Source organism: Salvelinus namaycush, chromosome 4 (genome assembly GCF_016432855.1).
Source record: "Salvelinus namaycush isolate Seneca chromosome 4, SaNama_1.0, whole genome shotgun sequence".
NCBI lineage: Eukaryota > Metazoa > Chordata > Actinopteri > Salmoniformes > Salmonidae > Salvelinus > Salvelinus namaycush.
This window is the reverse complement of record NC_052310.1, coordinates 54,643,309-54,658,435: the sequence shown is the minus strand read 5'-3', so window position 1 is coordinate 54,658,435 and position 15,127 is coordinate 54,643,309. Positions and strand designations below refer to the sequence as shown.

Sequence of the window (15,127 nt, the reverse complement as noted above, 5' to 3'; positions counted from 1 at the left end):
GGCTCACTCATTGGTGATTGGTCACAGTTATCTACAACACATTACGCGGGGTGGGGAGAACAGTGGAGCAGGATTGGGATAAATTGCATTTCAGTACACTCATAGATAGCAACTGAACTCAAATTCAAATAAACAACTTGGAAAGAAAATCCAAATACATGAATTAAATAAAAAACTGAAGTAAAATGGTGTTGACACCAACCCAGGGTCGACATCGACAGGCGACAGCAGTCATATCGCACGATGGAAGCTACTGCAGTACAGTGTGAAAACAGAGCAGCAGAATAATCCTTCACATATGGGTACTGTACTCAGTCTCAGACCATCCTTACCATTAATGCTGAGTAAGTAAGCACTGCATGTGGGGAGGGTTAGTGTCGGTTAGGCTTGAAGGGGTATACATAAGTCATAATGCCTACGTAAGCTGGACATAATGCCTACGTAAGCATTGCATGACACCTCTGGCTTTATTTTGACAGCACAAAAATGTGAAGCTTGTGTTAAAAGAGATGTGTCACTCCCAACACTGGCGACAATAGCATTTATTTCAAAACCACTCATTGTACCTATGAGAAAGTAGAGATAATCCACGCAGGGTTTAAATCAAACAGTGTTGCATTTGGTTTGAAATAGATAGCTATCATGCTGAGTATTTAAAGTGATACCATTTTTAGCACTGTCAAAATCTCACTTCACATGTTCTTTGTATACATGTACAATTGATGATTTCTCAGTGAACATTACTTTAACCCTCTATAAGAAACTAAACGTAGACATTAAAGGTTGACAAATACTACCAGCTGATTATAAAATAGAATTATTTGTTGTTTCTTTCCCTTATGTAATGTAATACCCCTTCAGATATAGGACTACAGCTATTAGTTCGTATACAGAACGGCATAGAAACATCTGTCTGTCACCAGCCACAGACTCACTGAAGCTTACTACAGTGCGCTGCTATGCTGACGATAGTGTTTCTATGCAGCTACATAGCACATGTATTATATCACATTTGTATGAATTATTGCTTTTGGGAAGGGAGGAAAAGCAAGCTCTGTCAAAATACAACAATACATGACTCAATGTGATGAGGATCAAATTGGTTTTTGATCCGTTCACAAATGATTGACATAGAAGTCAGGCAGCTACGGCGCGAGGAAAGCACCTATAGGTTCAACCATAGTCTATTAAATAACTAATGAGTCAACTTAAATGCACAGGAATGGCTACACTCCACAGTTTAATTGCTGTGTTCCACCAATTGTTTATGGAAGAGAAGATACAGTGGCAATTCCAAGGATATTTATGACAAAGGATTATAGAAAACTCCCAAATCTTAGTGACAAAATGCTGATTTAACCTATTGCTGACGTCAGCACACAAAGAAAGAAAAACATCAAAGTCCAAGCTACACATTCACACCACTGTGCAGTAGTTACATCCCTGTCTCTATAGGAGTTGGGTGTAATAACTATGAATACACTGCATTTTTAGGTCATTCAGCAGATTCTCTGATCCAAAGCGACTTATTGGTGCAATTAGGGTTAAGCACCTTGCTCATAGGCCAAGACAGATTTTTCACCTAGTCGGCTCGGGGTATCGAGCCAGCGACCTTTTGGTTACAGGCTCAATGCTCTTAACCGCTAGGCTACCTGACGCCTCACTGCACTGCCAATGATCTCTGTTCACAGGAAACTCTTAGCTTCACTCCAATCCTCTGAAGTAACACACACACAGGTGTGTGCACAGGCACACACTCTCTCTCTCTCTCTCTCACACACTTAGAATCCAGGGAAAGTGGGAATAGGAGAAGAATATTGTAGCTGTTTATGTGGAGCCTCAAGAGTTACAATGACGTAAATATTTCATACCATAAAAGATTTAAAAGACATGCTACATGCTTCAGTTCTGTCTCCTGGTCTCTAACTCTCTGGAGGCTTCTGGCCTGTTGGCTATGAGATTAGGGGACTGACTGTCTCTCTCACACACAGAAAATAGATTTGATTTATTTTTTATAATTTGGTTCCTCCCACTATTGCACAGTGGTTGGTTCCAGCTCCCACTATTGCACACACAATATGTTGTTCACATTGTTGTTAGAAGAAAAGCATGATTGAATCTGCAAGTACATAAAGTCAACCTGGCATTATGAAAGACATGCTTGCTACAGCAGCAGTAGAGTACTAAATAATAAAGTATGTTCCATCTGTGGTGTCAAAATGTCACTCGTCATCAACATGGAATGGGAACAAAACACAAACTACATGTGCTACCCAACAATAGAAAATACAAACTACACACACTATCCTACCAAACTACATTCACCAAGCTAAATGAAGACAACCAGTAACATTACTGACACAAACACAGTACTATGAAGTAGAACGTTCCATGCCAACATTTGTTATTTTACAATGGTTTTCAAAACAACAGTAGGATGCCATCACTGATGGGTAGCTAAGCATCATTCATCTATGTCCCAACGAAGAACAAGTGTCCTAGGAATTAAATGACCAGTAACAAACAGTTACTACCCAGCTAACACAGAACATTTTCCTAAACTTTAGCTGGGTAGTGTCTGTGAACCCAAATGAATAGAAGTTAATGATGTTAATGAAAAGAGAACGGGGGGGGGGGTATAGGCATCTACCCCCAGGCCAGGATTTTAGACTTAAATTAATTTACTTTGTAAATTAACAGCAATTGGTACAGAACAACAAACACAGTACAAAAGGTTAATAGAGAGTGAGATTAGGGGGAAAAACATGAGCAGCACTCCAAAACATGGTTTGTTTATACCTGTCTGTCTATGTGATAATGTCCATACTGAAAAGTTAAAAAGAAAAATTGTTAAAGTGACAGTGACAAATGTATTTCATACAAACTGTTGTTTTATTTGAGTGATTTTTTAATACTATTTCACAACCAACATTTCACCTGGACATATTGCCTTACACATGTTCTTTGAGCTTTTGAACTAAAAGTAGTTTTGTGTAACTTTGCAAAATCACAATGAACCGACAGGCCAAACTTTAAAGTGCAATGTAGTAATACATTATTCTAATTTATTAAGTATAAGAAATAAAATGTATTCGAGGTATTTTATCTTTACTTCATTATGAGGCGACTAGCGAGAAACACCCGAGGCTACCTTTAAACTGCATAATTTCCCAAATTGTGTGTCACTTCTGATTCCATGCGCACATGAGATAAAATAGGATGCGACTTTCTGTGAATGGGATGTGCCCAAGCCTGACTGTAAACAAGAGAGATGTGCCAGACAAATAGCCTAGTGGTAACCTATCCATGTCTTTCAATTAATAAGTTCAGACTACCATACAAACTTTATTAAACATTGACGATTGGAAATTGGCTACAAATGATTCGAAGGAGATGGAAATGGTTTTATTCTGTTTTATGATTAGTCTGAAGTCAAGACGATGTTAATGGAGAAAGATCTCCCAGTTTCTCGACCCTCGCCATTATGCGTTTTAACATGCCAAAGGGTAGGCTTCATCGATGATTTAACACCCCAACATGTTTTTTGGTGGGCTACTCCATACTCAAGTGAATTATCATAGGCATAGCGCATCTCATGTGAGCAAGATCCTTACCGTTAGATCGTCTGACAATATTTTCTAAAAAAGTGTTTTGAGGGGCTACAAGTCCTCTCCTTCCTCCAGCCATCCTCGCTCGTCATTCAGTCGTCCGTGTGTGGGAGCGATCGGTGGGGCTGGATACTATCCGCAAAACGATAACTCCAGATGGCTGTCTTCATGGTCCCTTTTATCTGTACTGAGAAAGTGAGCTTTAGGTAAAGGGATCGTCTAGCTGCTACTGCTACAAAGACTTCTCGCAGTCGATGGCTGCGCACCCCGTTGAGCAAGCGTTTGCGAAGTCGAATGAAGCGCTTACAGCTCGTCGCGACTCGCATCTGGGGAACTCTCCTCTGCGCTTGCTAGAACGCGCCTGACTGGTGGTACCCCAAAACTGGTGGTTACTCATTCAAACTTCTAGCGCCATCTGCCGGTGATATACGGTATAGCTTTGCGGTGGGACAACTCGTTAATGAGACGCTTCAGACATGTGTTTGAGAGGCAGAGGTCCAGGCCTACATCTGGGGGTCCCAGAGGGGTTAAGAGTCTATGAGACTCACTAATGTATGCACAATACCGTTTGACATATATTATAAAGCAAATCACTGGTTGTTTTTAAATATGAGCTTGCTTTATAAAGATATAATTACCAACACTCCATAGTTCATACACATTACATACATTAAGACACACAGGAGTCAAATGGCAGTTAACATGCATGCCCCCTCTCCATCTCCCCACACAAAGTCAATGCTTCCTCCTCATTAACTTGACCATGTCTTGGTCGTGTTGAGGTGACTTAGATGATCTGCAACATACTTATGTTCTGGAAACTTTTGAAACTTGGTCTCCTTAATTTTGAGCCAGTTCTGTGCTCGGCGCTCAGCGGCGTGTCCTCTCTCCTGCTCTGTGGTCATGTACGGCCGGGAGATCCAGTACTCGTTCTCCGCCTCGCGCTCCAGGTGCACCAGCATGTTGCGTTTCATCTGCCAGGTGATGGCACGCGGCCGGCGGTACTTCCCGATCCACTGCTTGCCAGAGATGCCTTTCCTCAGCAGGGCCATGGTAAGGAACATGGTGAAGGATGTGGGTTCTTCTCAGCAAGTCCTGGATTTATAGGTTACAACATGACAGGAAGAAAATCCGTTAGGATATTGGCTCCATCGAACAGGAGAGGAACATTGGTGTTATCAGAGAGGAAGAGGCAAAGCAAGAGGTTTTACTGCACCAAAAAAAATCTGTCCACAAAAAAAAGCCCACGAAGTGAAGAATTTTTGTTCGGAGGATAATGAGTGTCGAATTTGGTCAACAAAACAATGTAGTTGCTAATGTGCTATGTGAGGCTTATTTGATCATATATACATTTCGTAATGGTTAGGTAGTTATGAATGCACTGATATAAGTGGACACACGTGGCATTTCGGCCCAATTTTTTCCCCCATGACTTTATATCGGAGTTGTTAGAGATAGAGAACTCATCATGGATATAACCTGTTTTAAAAGGGACAGTGAGGGCTTCCACCCTTTTAAAATTAGTCAACAGGTGGGGATTCCTATGAGTTGGTAGCGATCAGACAATGAAGAAGAAAATGTACTACTTTAAAAACGAAGATAGCCTCAATGGTGCTGCCCATACTGTCACAGACGCTATAATGGTACAGATACAAAGAAGAGTCCTCTATCTTTATGGCCCGCTGTTCACACGCTTATCTGCCCTCTTATTGGCTAGAATGATCACACCTAATCTCACCTCCTCTCGCCTGCCTTCCATATTTGAAGACCTGTATTTCCATTGTTTGCCAGAAGACACCGACCCTACCATTATGCTTGTTTACACTGACCTGCACTGGGGTCGGACCGCAATCATCGTTACATTAAGACACCGTGGAGGTGGCGCGAGATATGGGTCAGAAGACGTACCTCAATGCAGGGATGGGATATGGCCACTGTACTCAACTTTACCTTTAACCACATTGCCCCATAGAGAAGATTGAAATACTGCTAGTTTTCAAGGAAAACTGCCACAGCAGCCATTATGGAACGGCACATCGCGTTGAACAACAAAGGAGCTGATTGGCTGACACTGCCATTTCAGAATGGCTGTAGGCCTACTGCTACCTAGCATAATTACGAAAAGGGTATTTTTCTGGAAAAAGTAGCAGTACTTCAATTGTCTCAATAAAGTGGATAAAGGTACAATTTGGAGTAGTTCGAGTGGCATATCTCATCCCTGCATTGAGGTACAATTTCCAACCCATATCTCGTGCCGGCTCCACCTGTCTTAATGTAACCATGATTGTGTTCGGAACCCAGTGCAGCTCAGCATAAACATGCTTAAAGTCATGTATCTTCTGCCAATTCCATTGTCCAATCAACTATTTTGTCAATATAATAGACCATCTTTGGTGTTAGTGGTAAAATATAACAATGGAGGTCATTTCATCATTGCATTAAACAAAAATCCCTCCTGGAGGTATATATATATATATATTTTTTTATGTAATGAAGAAGTTACTCTAACATTATTATTGAGAGATATGGGTATATTCATGGGATTCAAAGACCATGAAATATAGCTAGCTAGCTAGCTATATAACTAATAAAAATACAAAATGTCAAAAGACATTTCATCTAACGTTAGAGGATCACGCACAGAAGTTGTCCCTCAAAAGGAGCATGAACGAAAATTCTGGAAAACACCACATTTCATGGACATATTGTCTATTCCATTTTCAGACTAATCCAAGTCATCAGGGCGGGAATATAACACGAGCAACACCAATAATGTAGGCCTATTAAATCATTGAAACTACAAACGTGTGTAACGTTAACTACCTATGTTTATCAAAGCGGGCATGGTGGATGCATGTTAGTACTAGCCAGAGCCACTGCTACTAGCACATAGTTTAAATCTTTGCTACTGCTATAGTATACACTACTAGCTATTTGGTAGCTAGCTAACGGCGAAAACGCTTAGCTAGCTAACGTTACAACGCGTTATGCATGAATTGACGGGAAAATTGGTCCTCGCTCCATTTAATTTGGATTACCTGTTAGTTACGAGATAACTTGTTGTCAAAATCCAGCTTTATTGATGTTGTCTTCACGTACCTAGCTAATTCTTGCATGTGACCCCAGTCAGTCTCAGAGACATCTTATTCTTCTTTAAATTTGTATCGGCGGATCGCAACCAACTGAAAGGAGCGTACACCGCCACCTAGAGTACTGTAGTGTGAGGCATGTCACGGTTCCTATCTTCTTCCTTGATGAGGTTTAATGGCGGTTGGCATCCAATAAATGTTGCATTACCGCCACCTACTAGACTGAAGTATAACGCCCTTATACGTTGCTTGAAAAAATAAATAAAAATACCCTACCATCTAAAACTACACTACACTCACTAAATAAAATAAATAATAATACAATACAAAACCAAAAAATTATAATAATAAATACAATTTTTTTTAAATAAAAAATCATAAAATCACAACTCCTCTATTTCAATCTATGTAGTCCTACTTCAGGGCAACAGCCTGAAAGGATGGGACACCACCACTTAACACACCCTGTAACTATTCTGACGTCAAGTCTCTCACACCCAAATACCTCTCTGCAGCTGCCACCACAACCTAAATGTTCTGCGATTTACGTTCCATCCCTGCAGTACAGTTGATAACCATTGCTATAAATGCGAAAAATCCAATCTTACTGAAACATACAGTACCAGTCAAAAGTTTGGACACACCTACTCATTCAAGGGGTTTTCTTAATGTTTACTATTTTTTACATTGTAGAATAATAGTGACGACATCAAAACTATGAAATAACACATATGGAATCATGTAGTAACCAAAAAAGTGTTAAACAAATATATTTTATATTTGAGATTCTTAAAAGTAGCCACCTTTTGCCTTGATGACAATTTTGTACACTCTTGGCATTCTCTCAACCAATCAATCAATCAATGAAATTTATTTATAAAGCTCTTTTTACATCAGCAGATGTCACAAAGTGCTATACAGAAACCCAGCCTAAAATCCCAAACAGGAAGCAATGCAGATGTAGAAGCATGGTGGCTAGGAAAAACTCCCTAGAAATGAAGGAACCTAGAAAGAAACCTAGAGAGGAACCAGGCTCTGAGGGGTGGCCAGTCCTCTTCTGGCTGTGCCGGGTGGAGATTATAAGAGTGCATGGCCAATTTAAGGCCAGATTTTTCTTCAAGATGTTCAAACGTTAATAGATGACCAGCAGCTTCATGAGGTAGTCACCTGGAATGCATTGTTAAAGGTGTGCCTTGTTAAAAGTTAATTTGTGGAATTTCTTTCCTTCTTAATGCATTTGAGACAATCAGTTGTGTTGTGACAAGTTAGGGGTGGTATACGGAAGATAGCACTATTTGGTAAAAGACCAAGTCCATATTATGGCAAGATCAGCTCAAATAAGCAAGGAGAAATGACAGTCCATCATTACTTTAAGACATGAAGGTCAGTCAATACGGAACAGTTCAAGAACTTTGAAAGTTTCTTCAAGTGCAGTCGCAAAAACTATCGAGCACTATGATGAAACTGGCTCTCATGACGACCGCCACAGGAAAGGAAGACCCAGAGGTACCTTTGCTGCAGAGGATAAGTTCATTAGTTACCAGCCTCAGAAATTGCAGCCCAAATAAATGCTTCACAGATTTCAAGTAACAGACACATCTCAACATCAACTGTTCAGAGGAGACTGTGTGAACTCCTTCAATACTGTTGAAAAGCATTCCAGGTGAAGCTGGCTGAGAGAATGCCAAGAGTGTGCAAAGCTGTCATCAAGGCAAATGGTGGCTACTTTGAAAAATTTCAAATCTAAAATATATTTAGATTTGTTTAACACTTTTTTGGTTACTACATGATTCCATACATGTTATTTCATAGTTTTGATGTATTCATTATTATTCTATAATGTAGAAAATAGTAAAAATAAAGAAAAACCCTTGAATGAGTAGGTGTGTCCAAACTTTTGACTGGTACTGTATATCATTTGTTGGCCTATCCCTCTGTATTGGTACACATCTACTACTCACACCACTCCTCTCAGGATCCCTCCCCCTTGACCCATCTTCCTCTACTTTCTTCACTGCCTCAGCATATGACAACTTCTTCACTACTCTAACCCTGGAAACCTCAATCTGCCTCTCTCGCACTGGACATTTCTAATCTCCAGCCACATGGGCACCCCTACAGTTAACAAATATCACTACTTTCCCCAATACTACACATTCCTTTGTCTCATGCCCTTCTGTACAGTTCTCACACCTAGGAACCTCCCTCCTACACACTGCTGCCACATGCCCAAAAGCTTGACACCTGTAACAACGTAATGTATTCGGCACAAATCTTGACCCTGTCTGCGTCGCACCAAACGACGAGCATCACAAACACCGGGAATCTTCACTTCAATTGGTCAACTTTCACATTTACCGCTACCCCAGTAATCACTCCTTTCAATGGCGCCCTTTTCTTGAGAGCAAAACTATTCACATCTCTTGCCCCCATTCATTTAATGCGGAGCGCCTGCTCCCTCTGACCAGCAGAAACACAAACAATTATCACAAGACCACTTCTGCTTACCCACACCGATTCCACAGCACCCAACTCTGTTTTCACCCACCCTGAAACCAGAAATGGATCAGCCAAAAGTCAAGGGTCCACTTCTTCCAAATACTTTACTCCTACTGTCAAAGACTCATCTTTATCCTGACCCTCGGTGCAAGCCTCGGGCTCCGAGAACTTCACCACACCTACCACCTCCGACACTAAGCCCTCATTCACTTCCCTTCCTCCTCCTGTCCTCAGCTCACTCTGCTTACACTTTCTACCATTCTTCTTTAACAAACCATCTCAAGCTCACCCTCTTCCTCCCTCTCTCTCTTAGACCTCCTCTGCCTCTCTTTTCCCTCCATTCCTCCTCCGTATTCCAAGTATATGTATCCTTATGATAATACTGCACTTCTCCTGACATACATCTTGTTCTTGTCTTCTCAAGGGACGCCATTTAACCGACTGTCACAATATCCGTACAATCAGCACGAACCCCTCAGGATGTAGAACGGCCTCCATATTCATTTAGCTATTGCTTTTATCCAGCCCTGTGTTTCAACCACAGGAGGTTGGTGGCACCTTAATTGGGAGGACGGGCTCTTGGTAATGGCTGGAGCGGAATAGGTGGAATGGTATCAAATACATCAAACACATGGTTCCATGTGTTTGATGCCATTCCATTCGCTCCATTCCAGACATTATTATGAACCGTCCTCCACTCAGCAGCCTCCCCTGGTTTCCACCTACTATTCTGGAGTGTGAATAAATAACACTTTGTGGCACAAAAAGGGAAGGGAAACAAAAGGGAAAAGAGAAGAAAATTGCCATACCAACTAACCCTACATACACTATTCTGCTACTTGGCCTTATCTGATCCTACACCAGGCAGACATCCTTGGATGATGGGACACTGTTGTTCCACACACCTCGTAACTCTTCTGTAGTAAAATCTCGTAAACCCAAGTACTTCTCTGCAGCTGCCACCACAACCTCTATTTTCTGTGACACGTTCCATTTCTGCAGTACAGTTGATTACCATGGATATGAATGCTAAGAAAACAACCTTACTGAAGCACATGTTATTTCTATCACTCTGTATTGGCCTTGTCCTCCTCACAGGGATGCTCTCAGGATCCCTCGCCCTGTAATCATCAAGACATGTATTTCTTTCTTATTCTGCTTCTTCTTCTTCTGCTTCTTCTTCATGTGAATTTACGGCATACTAGACGCTGTGTTGCGTATTGCTGCCTTTCGCCGGTCAGAGTGCAGATTGCACATTTTGGTCACAAAAATGGGGGAAGGTGTCAAATTTTTATTACACAATCATCTAACCCTGCACCTACAGTATATACTAACCCTGCACCTATATACTACTAAAACTCACCCTCTCTGGATCTCTCTCTTCGGGCCTACTCACTGGGGGGCTCCCAGTCGAATCCCTCACCCTTGGGCTATCCTCTACTCTCCTTACTGCCTCAGCATATGAAACCTTCCCCACTCGAACTCTGGCAATAACAACTTGTCTCTCTCATACAGGACACTTCAGATACCCAGCTTCATGGGTGCCCCCACAGTTTACACACAGTGCTTTCTCAAACCAAACTGCACACTCCCTCTGACTAGGCCCTCCTGCACACTTTTCACATCGTGGGATCTCCCTTATACATACTGCTGCCACATGTCCGAATCCTTGGCACCTAAAGCACTGTAGCGGTTTCAGAACAAACACCCTCACCAAATAGCTAATATACTGTACCTTAGCCTGACCTTATCAGGTAGAAACTCCATATCAAAGCTCAACAAGACAAACAGGGTATCCTCTGTCTCACCATTTTCCCCGGGTCTGCATCTCACCAAATGGCGGGCGTCACAAACACCAGGAACATTCTTTCTCATTCACCTCTACACGTATCCACCTCTACACTGATCATTAATTTGAGCGGGGAGCAAAGCACGATGCAGGCTGAGCCCCGAAATGTGTGACGCGGAGCAACCGCTGCCTCCTCGCGGCCTCTCCCTGCCTGCAACTAATAATTCTCAATCGGATAACTGAAGGTACATATAACATCAAGACATTTCCTTCTTCCCCGAATTCTACAGTAAGCAAGAGGAATCAACCATTTGACATGTAATGACTAATCTATCTCAGCTGGAGACGCCATTATACAGAGATTTCTGCATGAAAACAGTAATCCAGTTGTTTCATCAAAGTGACGGAAAGGGTTTCAAACCTCTCTGGTTTCATGCTTTTTTTGGTTTGATAAGTTAAGACATGTATACCAATGAATTTCATACAGAGATAAGTCATGTGCTTCAAAATGAAATACATTACATGACCAAAAGTATGTGGACACCTACTCGTCGAACATCTCATTGCAACATCATGAGCATTACCATGGAGTTGTCCCCCTTTGCTGCTCCACTCTTCTGGGAAGGCTTTCCACTAGATGTTGGAACATTTCTGCGGGGACTTGCTTCCATTCAGCCACAAGAGCATTAGTGAGGTCGGGCACTGATGTTGAGCGATTAGGCCTGGCTCGCAGTCTGTGTTCCAATTTATCCCAATGGTGTTTGCTGGGGTTGAGGTCATGTCTCTGTGCAGGCTAGTCAAGTTCTTCCACACCGATCTCAACAAACCATTTCTGTATGGACCTCGCTTTGTGCATTGTCATGCTGAAACAGGAAAGTCTGAAGCACAGAATCATCTAGAATGTCACTGTATGCTGTAGAGTTAAGATTTCCCTTCACTGGAACTAAGGGGCCTAGCCTGAACCATGAAAAACAGCCCCAGACCATTATTCCTCCTCCACCAAACTTTATAGTTGGCACTGTGCATTGGGGCAGGTAGCATTCTCCTGGCATCCGCCAAACCCAGGTTCATCCGTCAGACTGCCAGATGAGGAAGTGTGATTCATCACTCCAGAGAACGTGTTTCCACTGTTCTAGAGTCCAATGGCGGCGAGCTGACGCTTGGCCTTATGTATGGTGATATTAGGCTTGTGTGCGGCTGCTTGGCCATGGAAACCCATTTAATGAAGCTCCCGATGAACAGTTTGTGTGCCGACGTTGCTTCCAGAGGCAGTTTGGAACTCAGCGGTCTCGTTCTGTGAGCTTGTGTGGCCTACCACTTCGTGGCTGAGCCGTTGTTGCTTCTAGACGTTTCCACTTCACAATAACAGCACTGTTGACCGGGGCAGCTCTAGCAGGGCAGAAATCTCACAAACTGACTTGATGGTGGCACATTGAATGTCACTGAGCACTTCAGTAAGGCCATTCTACTGACACTGTTTGTCTATGGAGATTGCATGGTTGTGTGCTCAATTTTATACACCTGTCAGCTATGGGTGTGGCTGAAATAGCATAATCCACTCATTTGAAGGGGTGTCCACATACTTTTGTATACATAGTGTAGGTACTTTTATTAATGGATTTTAAAAGCTGCTGCAGTTTTTACGCCAGATATGTAATAACTACAGTGGGGTCTGAAATTATGGGCAAAAATGACAGTTTAAAATAAATCATTAAAATACTGAGCTATATTGTAGTCCAAAAAATTGGGAGGTTATATTTATTTTATACTATTAACTTTGCTCAGAGAAAGAGATTTGAGTTGGAGAACACATTGAGAGGGATATTAGACCATTCCTCCTTACAGAATTCTTGCAGATCCTTGATATCCGTTCATGTGTGCTTATGGACTGTCCTCTTCAATTCAAACCACAGGTTTTCAATTGGTTTCAAGTCTGGAGACTGATATGGCCATTGCAAAATATTGATCTTGTGGCCAATGAACCATTCTTTGTGGATTTTGATGTGTGCTAAAGATCTATTTGCGGCCAAGTTTAAGCCTCCTGACAGAAGCAACCAGGTGTTCGACTAAAATATCATGGCACTGGGTAAATTTCATGATGCCATTGATCTTGACAAGGGCTCCAGGACCGATGACATGAAAATAGAGCTCTTTGGCCATGCACACCAGTGGTGGGTTTGGTGTTGAAATGAGAGTGCATAAGCAGATAAAAACACTCCAACACACACATAACATGCACACACATTAATACTGACTCTACACACACACACACACACACACACACACACACACACACACACACACACACACACACACACACACACACACACACACACACACACACACACTTCCCCAAAACACATGTAAATATTGGACTATAAATTGTTCCTTCCTGTATTATGCTTATACTAAAATGTTTATTCTATTCTACTGAGCCATTAACTTTATGTTCATATTCTTATCTTTTATTATTTCTTATTGTTGTTGCATTGTCGAGAAGGAACCTGCAAGGAACCTGCAACCTGTGCATTGGACAGTGTATACCATGTGTATCCTGTACATACAACTAATACAACTTGAAACTTCAGCCATCCATAGAGCCTTCAATAGACTATAATAGTGCAGCTCTTGTCACAAGGATGCATGTACTGTATGTTTTCATGAGCACTGACCCTGTATATAGCTTACTTTCTTTCTCGTGTTCTTCTTATTTATTTATTTATTTATTTATTGTTTTTGTTCTACTGTGTAATGCTTTATTGATTACTGTATTGCTGGGTTTGGCGCTAGCAAGACAGGCATTTCACTGTACTTGTGCACGTGACATTAAAACTTGAAACATCTATTTGTTTAATTTCTGAATGGGCAACCTATATGATTTATTTTAAACTCATATTGGCGTGAGGGTGATGCTACAAATTTCTGATTGAATAAATGGCCGTTAAAAAACAAGGCTATTTAAGTGACTGCCACTTTAAAAGCTGTGAAGGTATTAGCATTAGGTTCTGTCCAGTGTGATTTCAAAATAATCCAGTGAGCTGTGAGTAAAAAAAGGGGAAAAACTGAAAAAAGCTTCAGCTTGTTGTCCTGCCAAGTTCTGTAAAGGGAGCCCTGCCCGGTGAGATCCCTATTTCTGTGGCTCCCCCCTTTTCCCCTCTTCCCAGATCCCTCTCTTTTCCTCTCTCCCTCTGCCCTGATCACTCTTTTCCTCTCCTCCCAATCCCCCTCTTTTCTTATAGCCTACTGTGGATAGAGAGGGAACAGGGACACATCTGGTCCACTGGAACTGAATCTGGAGAGAGAAACACCAACCTTTCACACAAAGGTAAGGAAGACCTAACCATTCAACAAGATCACAGGCTGAAAAGGTTGAGAAGTTTCAGTCGTTTGACTTTCGATTATTCTAATAAGGTTTTCATGTGATATGTCGGTGAGTAGACCATTTGTTTTACATTGTTATACTGTAGCAGAATGGGGTACAATACTTTCTTAACTATTTTTCATTCACCACTTTAGGGGCTTTAATGCATGTAGGTCACTGCACAGAGCTCTGTTACAGTTACCTCATAATCCGATCTTAATGTTTTCTCACATTGTTTGGCCATAAGCAGGGAAAGTGTTTGGCCATAGGCAGGGAAAGTGAGGGGAAGACTGATTGTATGGTTCATCTGCCTTCAATCATCACATCATAGTCACTTCCCTTTCACAGGTTATGGTGCATTGTCCAGTATCCAGTGACAACTTGGCACTGCAACTTCAAACCTCTCACTACAGCTAATAATAATTATCTTGTTGTGATTTTGTTTGTATTCCGAGTTCAATAGATATCATTAGGACACAATCTAATTTGTTGGCTTGGGACAGTCTTCAGCACAAAACAGTTTTTGTGTGTTCTATTTTTCAGCTAACTTGGGTTCTCCTGCTGTCCCCTGCAGATTGACGAGGGATGTGTCTGCCTGGCCGGCACGGCAGCAAAGTCAATCTCTGAGTGTGCACAGAGGGACGCATCTCCCAGACAACATGCAGCGTTGACTCTCCTGGTGTTCACAGCTGTTGTGGACTCCACCTGCACCCACCTCTCGCTCTGACGTCTCTGAATACCAACAAGGAGGAAGACACAGAAAGGCAGGCGGGCCGGCATT

General features: G+C 41.9%; 2 protein-coding genes across 3 annotated transcripts in view; both read right to left on the bottom strand.

Moving 5' to 3' along the window:
- The window catches only part of LOC120045926 (potassium voltage-gated channel subfamily H member 1-like), a 69,164-nt gene extending 65,477 nt beyond the window's left edge, over positions 1-3,687 (bottom strand). The window contains exon 1 of the mRNA XM_038990851.1: positions 3,615-3,687. Coding sequence (XP_038846779.1) covers positions 3,615-3,687 — 73 coding nt within the window. The remainder of the gene's footprint in view (positions 1-3,614) is intronic.
- Positions 1,987-6,822, bottom strand: mrpl57 (mitochondrial ribosomal protein L57). Of its 2 annotated transcripts, none has more exons than XM_038992011.1 (2): positions 6,708-6,822; positions 1,987-4,703 (listed from the first exon to the last, which is right to left on the bottom strand). In XM_038992011.1, exon 2 carries the CDS (start codon positions 4,670-4,672, stop codon positions 4,361-4,363), a length of 312 nt encoding a protein of 103 aa, XP_038847939.1. In that variant the 5' UTR covers positions 4,673-4,703; positions 6,708-6,822; the 3' UTR covers positions 1,987-4,360. The 2 variants fall into 2 exon arrangements, with proteins under 2 accessions (XP_038847939.1, XP_038847938.1); XM_038992010.1 differs by having other exon boundaries at positions 6,647-6,790.
- Positions 6,823-15,127: the final 8,305 nt, after the last annotated feature.